At 46.5% G+C, this 8746-nt stretch overlaps 2 protein-coding genes across 2 annotated transcripts in view; both read left to right on the top strand.

The window, feature by feature from the left end:
* The window catches only part of LOC115369788 (NACHT, LRR and PYD domains-containing protein 12-like), a 322926-nt gene that overhangs the window by 111008 nt on the left and 203172 nt on the right, over nt 1-8746 (top strand). The window lies entirely within an intron of this gene.
* On the top strand, nt 3437-8285 carry rpl35a (ribosomal protein L35a). The gene is made up of 5 exons (XM_030066591.1): nt 3437-3547; nt 4254-4291; nt 5872-6024; nt 7087-7231; nt 8197-8285. The coding sequence occupies exons 2-5, from the start codon at nt 4281-4283 to the stop codon at nt 8218-8220; spliced, it is 333 nt and encodes a 110-aa protein (XP_029922451.1). The 5' UTR covers nt 3437-3547; nt 4254-4280; the 3' UTR covers nt 8221-8285.

Below are 8746 nucleotides of genomic sequence, written 5' to 3'. Positions count from 1 at the left end.
AGTCTCAGTGTCTCAGCGTCTCAGAGTCTCAGCGTCTCAGTGTCTCTCAGAAACGGGAAAAACGGTAACAAGCAACTTAGCAAGAAATGACCTGAAGATTTACAACGAATTAGCAAAAAGTTACAAGAAAATGACCTGCAGGGAGAAAAAGAAAAAAATATTAGGAAATTATCCAAAAAAAAAAAAAAAAAAAGAGAAAAAGAGAAAAAAGCGAGTGGGAAACGTCGTCAACCTGCTGATGCCGGCCAGCAGCTCGGCCTTCCTCCTCTCCTCTTCCTCCACCGCCTGCAGCAGACTGCTGAAGCTCTGCTGCTGCTGCAGCTCCACCTGCAGAGCACACAGCTGCTGCAGCACAGCCAGCCTGCAGGGTGCGCGCACACACACACACACACACACACACACACACGCACACACACACACACACACACACACACACACAGGCTGTTAGCACCACATGGTGCCAGTAAAGCTCATTCAGCTGAGAGGAAGAAACTCTGTCCTCACCAGTCTTTGTTCAGTTTGGTCAGGCTGGAGGTCGATGCCCTGTCCACAGCCCCCTGCAGCCACACACACACACCCACACACACACACACACACACACACACACACACACACACCATCCAGGCATCAGTGTGATTGACAGGTTGTGTATCTGGCAGCTCTTCTTGTTATTTCTATGTTGCTGTGGATCATTTTCTCAGCTTTTGCTTGCATGTTATTACATTGTTGGTGGTGACCCGGTGTGTGTGTGTGTGTGTGTGTGTGTGTGTGTGTGTGTGTTGTTACTGACCAGCAGAGCTCCTGTCCTGCTGTAGGCCGGCTCAGGCAGGAGGTGTCCCAGCACAGCCAGCTGCTCTGTGCACTGCTGCAGCACGGCCGCCAGCCTGAGGCCCTGCACCGTGCACACACCTGCCATCTGCACACACACACACACACACACACACACACACGCACACACCAGCGTCTGTCAAAACCCTTCCACCTTCATGTGAAGCTCCACAGGTCTGTTATCTGTGCCATCATTCATACCTGTAGGACTTGACTGCAGCTCAGCAAACATCCCTGTGTGTTTGTGGCGTGTAGGGGAGAGTGGGGTAATTTGTGCCAAGGGGCAAGTAGTGCCACCCCTGTTATCTAGAAAACCATAGAAGAGGCATCCATTTCACTCACCTTATAATGAAGGGAGACACATGGCTTGAGAGGTAAGCACATTTCAGTTCAAAAAACATTTTTTTGCCCTCCAAAGTCAAATTTCTATGATCAAGGTTTTTTGATTGCTGTGTTTGAACAATTATAGAAAACTTTGAAAACAGTTCACACAGGTTTTAGTACTTTAGTAAGCTACACCATGAGTCTATACAGTTAGCATGATGTTAGCTCAAAACAGCTGGGGGATGCATTTTTTTCAAAATGGTGGGCTTGGGGTAATTTGTGCCAAAGGGCCTTGGGGTAATTTGTGCCAGTGGCACAGCTTGTGATTATATACTATATATTACTTTATTGTATTTTATTGTTATTGTACATTGTCTTCTTACCTTTGATCACTAAAACTATTCAGATTCAGATGAAGATGATTTGCAGGTGCTCATTTTGGAATTTTTATTTTGTTCTGGGTGTGTGTTCATGTGGCGCTCGGCCTTGTTATAGAAAAGTGGCCTGTGATCTTGTTAAAATAATAAATAAATGTTAAATAAATAATTTTGTATTGAATTTGTTTTGCTTTTATATAGCATTATCATTTGTGAGATTAAAATGATCTGTTTTACTTCAATTATCAATGGCACAATTTACCCCAGTGTATTCTCTCTAATGGCACAATTTACCCCGCACCGGGGGCAAGTTGTGCCACAAAACCACTTTTTTTTCGAAAGCTATATTTCTCAAACAGTTTATACAAGATCCAAAGTGATTGTTCCCAGGGATTCACAACATCCTAAACTATATGTGCATATTTTAGTTGGAGGCATTACTGTAATCCCCTCGCTTTAAAGGCACTTTAAGTAAAAATTGGCACTATTTACCCCACTCTCCCCTATATGTGGACTTTTTTTTTCTTTTTTTCTTTTTTTTTACAAATGCTCAATTTCTTATTTCTGTATTCATAGTTGTAATATTTCATAGGATGCATGCACATATTTACACATAATGCACACTTTTAAAAAAAAATCTAATGTACATATTTTATATTTCTTGTATTTTTTCTATTTTTTATAATTGAATTCTTCTCTTGAGAATCTGAGCAGCTGCCTCTGAGCCAGTTTGTCCTCTGGGATCAATAAAGTCTTTCTCAATCTGACTCTGCTCCAGACCCGTGGAGCATGACGGGATCCACTCCTCAGCTCCATATATATTCAAAACATCCAGTAGTTTTGATTTGAAGATTTAAAAATAAATAAATAAATAAATAAATAATAGAATGACTTCCGCCTTGTTCCACTTGTTTCTTCCGGCAGAGCTCCCCGCGGAGGGCTGCGGAGGGCGGAGGGAAGTGCAGGGTTGCCAAGTCCGCGTTTTTTCCGCCAAATCGGGCTACTTTTTAAGTGTTGCCGCGGGTAACAAATTTTGTCCGCGGGTCGGGCTTGGGCAGACATGAATAAAGATTCATATTTTGAATGACTAATGTTTATACCCAAATCCTGTCAAACTGACTCCGGGCCAGATCAGCATATAAACCATCCACATGTGTCACCTGCTCCACAGACAAATAATAAGCCAATGCTGTGTGAGGCCACTCAGCACATGACCAATCACATCATCAGCACCACTCAGCTGGAGTAAGGTATCCCATATTATATTTTAAGTTCTGATATACTGTAAATTAAATAGGTGAAAGAACTGTTTCGGGAAATTGGCTTTAATGTTTATGGTGTTATTTTATAGATATAGCAATGCTGTTGGACTTTAAAAGCAACATATATGGATTTTTATGGGCATATTTTGAGTTCTGGTGTTGGGCTGATTTTGGGGCCCTTTTTATTCCAGGTTGGGCTTTGGGTTTTGAGTTGCTGTTTGGCTGCTTTTGTCTCACAGACCTGGCAACCCTGTGGAAGTGAGTTGGAGAAACCTGCTCCTGCGGGGAAAGAGGCTCCGTTTCATGGATCATCAAAGATCAAAGAGCAGATGAGCAGATGACGTCACGCCAGAGGGACAAACACACACACAAAGATAATATTCAGATATATTGATTCATACATATATTGATTACTTACGTTTGAACGAGCCGAGCGGTTCGTTGTGTCCTAAAATGAGACGGTGAGCGGTCAGTTTGTCCGTCACTATGGCAACGCGACGAGGCCCCCGGCACCAACCGACGACGTGTGCGGTCACTTTTTTCTTTTCCAATTTTACCACCAAACACAAAGTGCACACCTCACGTGCCGCCCTGCTGCCGGTGCACGCGCCAAACAAACAAACAAACACCAAACAAACAAACATTTAATAAAACTCGGTCATTTCCGATCAGGCGCCTGCGCGGCCACCTCTGTCAACAATAACTTCCCAGCGTTCCTTTCGAACTTCCTTTTCCTCCATTACTACCACAGTGCAGGTGAGCGGGTCCGGGGCGCCGACATGAAACATGAAATTAAACTTCACATGTTTGATTTGTTGGTGATATTGAGCAGCGGGACACACAGCGGCCACCGCCCGCCGGACAGGCCGGGGGCTGTGTCTGTGGAGCCGCGGATGGCGGAGATGTGCTGCGGATGGTGCCGGGAGGCTAGCGGGGAGGCTAACGGGGAAGCTAACGGGGGCTAACCGGGGCTAGCGGGGGCTAACGCTCCGCGGAGGCCGAGCGGGACGCGCCGCCCCGCCGCCGCATCAGCCGCTCCGCCCGCCGGGCTCCATGAGCGGTGGGTCCATGGCGACCCAGCGGCTCCTCAGCGCCTCGTGCCGCTGCTCGGTGTCAGCATGCGGGCTGGACCCTCTGAGCTGTCGGCACGGAGCCGGCGGCGGCTCTAAGCTAGCTGCCAGATTAGCATGTGGGGCTAGTCTGGCAGCTAGCTTGTTTTTGTGGCTCCAGATTACAGATTATAATCTGAAGTCGCTCGTCGTGTTGGGCTGCAGGTGTGTCTGTCCTGTACCTGCCGCTGTTCGCTGCTCTCAGGCGCCGCAGCAGCAGGAGGCTCACAGGCTGGGCTGAGCCGGGGCTCTAAGATATCAGGAGAAGCTCAAGTGTAACTCTCTCTCTCTCTCTCTGTGTGTGTGTGTGTGTGTGTGTGTGTGTGTGTGTGCGTGTGCGTGTGCGTGTGCAGGTCCCCTCGCCTGGAGAAGATTGAAAGATGCCAGGAAGGTAAGAGCAGCTCACCTGTGGCTCTGAAGGTTCAGTCTCACAGGAGCAACACGACACACACGATGAAAGATCTGAATGTAAACCAGGAAACAGAGAGAAAAGGAAAACCTGAGTAGTTTTCCTAAGTGATGTTAGCTGTGTCTGTAGTGTTAGTAATGTTAGCTGTGTTTTTAAAGTGTTGGTGGGCAGATTTGCTCCCTGGTGGTCTGTGGTGTCGGTGTTGATGGTTCAGTGTCCCACGCTGGCTTAGTGGTTCCCAACAACAGCTGAAAGAAAATCAGGGATGCCTCCTTTGCTCCTTACGCCCCTGAGCTTTGGAACACGACCTTTAGGCATCAGGAGGCCGGCTCACTAAAGATCTTTAAAGACTAAAGAGCCACCGTCTCCCTCTGGACTCTATCAGCTCCTGTTTCCCTCCACACTGTGCTGCCTCTTATTGTTTTATTTACATCTTCTGTTTTATTTCAACGTTCTCATCTTTAGACTTTCCTTTTTTAATTCCACCCTGTGCTGTTTTATTCTTTTAATGTTTTATTTAATGTGTTTTCAAATGTTCTTTTTATTGTGAGGCACTTTGAGCTGCAACTCTTATATGAAAGGTGCTGTACAAATACAAAAGTTTTATTATTATTATCCCTCCCATGCACAGTAACCTGTGCTGAAGTGACTCTGTTAGGTTTATTGTCTCTGGTGTTTAATGTGATCTGACCTCAGAGTGTTGAACTGTCCTCCAGCACAAATATAGAACTAATGTCTGAAACTGCTGTCATGACCCCCTGCTGCTATCAACACCACCACCACCACCACCACCGCTACTAATAATATCAGTCAGAATAGAGGCCAGAAGTCTGCAGAATGTTGAGTTTGAATTTATTTACATTTGCTTTACAGTTAAAAACCGAATCAGAGCAAAATTTACAAAAGGTCTAAAATAAGGTAAAAAGGCATTTTAAAAAACATTTTTAGAGGACTGAGCATAAAACAAGACGAGCACAGAACAAAAACACAACATACATTTTAGGAAATCACATTTTTTCAGATTCAACAGGACGCGGGCGCGAGGGAAGCAAGTGTGTTCATCTTTGTCATTTCTCCTGTCATTGATGTGATGTGTAGTCTGATAGCTGTGTGTAGAGTTGCTGCTCGATCACTGAGGTTAACCTGCCAGCCGGCTGGAGGTTTGATGTGACATCAAACTGAGTCGTAATGTGAACCACAGCTTCACCTGCTCTGTCACGACGCCTGGTCCAAAATCATTTGGTTTTATAGCACCTTCCATGCAACGTGCTTTACAATACAGGGGGAAAAAAAATGAGACAGGCGCTTTAAAACGAGCACACATCCTTGGCTGTAAAAGCTGGCGAGCGGCTGAATGACAGCAGAGGAGGGAAAAACACCTGAGGAAGATAAAAGATGGAGATGAAGTCGAGTTTGGAAACAGAAACGTGGAAAAGTGAAGACCAGTGGAAGTTACTTTGGCCAGTGAACAGATGTGTTGGGTCACTGGTGCCAGTGTTAATGCTGTGTGTGTGTGTGTGTGTGTGTGTGTGTGTGTGTGTGTGTGTGTGTGTTCCCCTCAGACTGTGGAGCAAAGCGATCTTCGCCGGCTACAAGCGCGGCCTGAGGAACCAGCGCGAGCACACGGCGCTGCTGAAGGTGGAGGGCGTGTACAGCCGCGACGACGTCGACTTCTACCTGGGCAAACGCTGCGCCTACGTCTACAAGGCCAAGAAGTAAGCTCCGCCCACACCTGCTCAGCACACCTGTCCTGAGCGACACACACAGGTGGATGACTTTAACCCTTTGAAGCCTGAACAGAGGGGCTGGGTTCTTAGAAAAACATTAGAAAGGCTGATGGACAGGTGTGTGTGTGTGTGTGTGTGTGTGTGTGTGTGTGTGTGTGTGTGTGTGTGTGTGTGTGTGTGTGTGTGTGTGTGTGTGTGTGTGTGTGTGTGTACGCTGGGCTTCGGGACTTATCAGGGTGGAACGAAGGCTGAAACAGCGTTTTCAGGGTTACCCCCTGCAGTGTAGATAGGGTCTTATTTTGCTGTTTTAATTGGTCCTGCGGGTGGGCGGGGCTTAGCAGGGGCGGGGAAACAAAGTCAGTACAGCAAGGTGTGTGTGTGGCAGTGTGGTGTGTGTGTGGTGTGTGTGTGTGTGTGTGGGGCAGTGTTGTGTCGATGCACAGATATGAACATTATCACAGAGTCGCTGCCACATCTGTTCAGATACAAACAGACGACGGCGGCGTTTTCCTTCGGCGACAGAACGTGCCGTTAAAACGCCGTCACAGTGTGGGACGGTGTGTGTGTGTGTGAGCACAGCACACACACACGAGGCAGGATCGTGAGTGAAAAGCAGCAGGACGGCAGGAACAGGGGGGTTTGATTGACAGGTGGATGGTTTCAAGGTTTCAGTGATTGAACTTTTAATTTCCTCCGAGGGCAGGATGAGGTCACCACTGTGGCAGAACCCGTGTGTGTGTGTGTGTGTGTGTGTGTGTGTGTGTCTACAGCTGCTAGAAGTCAGAATGTGTTTAAAGAATTGTATTGAAGCTTCTTCTGTTATTAACGATCTGGATTTGACAGTTTTATTCTTGAGGATTGTTGAATTATTATTATTATTATTATTATTATTATTATTATTATTATTATTTGTTGTTCTTGAACTAAACCAGTGAACTGACTCCACCCACCTGGCACCTGCAGCACAGCTCATCAAAGCACAGGGTTTTATTAAGCGTTATGGTGTGTGTGTGTGTGTGTGTGTGTGTGTGTGTGTGTGTGTGTGTGCAGGAACACGGTGACGCCGGGCGGGAAGCCCAACAAGACCCGTGTGATCTGGGGGAAGGTGACGCGCGCCCACGGGAACAGCGGCATGGTGCGAGCCAAGTTCAGCAGCAACCTGCCCGCCAAGGCCATCGGCCACCGAGTGCGAGTGGTGAGACTCTCACACACACACACACACACACACACACACACACACACACACACACACACACACACACACACACAGGAGTCCCACACATTTTCCAGTCGTGGAAAACTCAAAAACATAAAGTCCAGGAAACTTTTCTCCAGGTGACACGCGGACAAACGTCACGAGACGTTATTCTGAGCCGCTCGGCGCGTCAAGACGACTCTGAACGTTTACGCCGTGGTTTCCCCATCATCCGTAACCACGGCAACAGCCGTCGGCGTCCAACAGAAAGGACCCTCCTCAGGCTGCTGTCACGCTGCAGTGCACTGCTCAGTGTCCCAGAATGCATTTCACACCGACAGCGCGACATCAGGACTTTAAACGTCACTTTAATGTTTTTTCAAAAGTGGAGTCGACAGCAGCCTGTGATCAGTTTATCTGTCCAGCGAGCCGCGGTACAAAATAAGCACATTTCCTGTTTACAAAATAAAGGTTTGATTCAAACATGACTCGCTGAATACATTATAATCCAGAGCAGTGCTTTTATTTTGAAGGCAGGATGTGCCGTCCTCTAGTGTCGGTTCAGGTTCAGGTGATGTGAGCAGCTTCAGATACACATCTGCACACCGCTCGCCATCGCACAGGCTGAAGAGACGCAGTGCATTCTGGGAAGCTGAGTTTAACCAGTGAGCTAGCGCTGCAGACACGAAACATCTGGAGCATCTGGAGCATCTGGCTTCCATCCGGGAGTTTCTCTCGTCTCAAAGCGAGACGGATCAACGTTTTCATGTCTTATGTCCCAAACACGTTTTCTAGCAGAGGAAGCTTTTATTTTTTTAAGTCACACTGACCTGAGTCTGTCTCATGCTGAGCACACACACTGAGCCGTCATGTGGTTTAACTCTCTGTGTGTGTGTGTGTGTGTGTGTGTGTGTGTGTGTGTGTGTGTGTGTGTGTGTGTGTGTGTGTGTGTGTGTGTGTTTCAGATGCTGTATCCTTCCCGGGTCTGAAGAGGAGCACCGTCTTGTTGTTGTTGTTGTGTAAATAACAAATAAAACTGATCAGGTCCAACAAACCTCGTGTGTGTGTGTGTGTGTGTGTGTGTGTGTGGCTTCGTTCAGAGGAGCTGAAGGAGCTTTACAGGTTCAGAGAAATACATGAAGACAAAACATTGAGGTTTAAAATCAATAAAAACAGAATTCTTAAAAAAAAAAAAAGCAAGAAAAGTTTGAAAACAGCATCAAGAGTCGCTCCTGAAGGGATTATTGATTATTACTGATCAGTTATTAGTCTGATCACAAGGAAAATCAGCAGCCACATTTTGAAGTTGTGTGTGTGTGTGTGTGTGTGTGCTGCCCCCTACAGGCCTGAAATGTTATTGATTCAAAGTACAAAAACCCACATTCTGCTTAATGCAAAAAAAAAATTCCATGTGCCTCATGAACGGATGGAGACTCTTCAAAACAAAAACAGAATTTGGAACTTCTAGTAGTAATTAATATACACTACTCACAAAAAGTTAGGGATATTCGGCTT

The sequence above is a fragment of the Myripristis murdjan genome, chromosome 13, assembly GCF_902150065.1.
Source record: "Myripristis murdjan chromosome 13, fMyrMur1.1, whole genome shotgun sequence".
Classification (NCBI taxonomy): Eukaryota; Metazoa; Chordata; class Actinopteri; order Holocentriformes; family Holocentridae; genus Myripristis; species Myripristis murdjan.
This window is presented reverse-complemented; position numbering and strand designations above follow the sequence as displayed.

Coding starts and splice junctions, on each gene's coding strand:
- rpl35a (XM_030066591.1), top strand. Junction 6,025..7,086: donor TACGTCTACAAGGCCAAGAA/GTAAGCTCCGCC, acceptor GTGTGTGTGCAG/GAACACGGTGACGCCGGGCG. Junction 7,232..8,196: donor TCGGCCACCGAGTGCGAGTG/GTGAGACTCTCA, acceptor TGTGTGTTTCAG/ATGCTGTATCCTTCCCGGGT.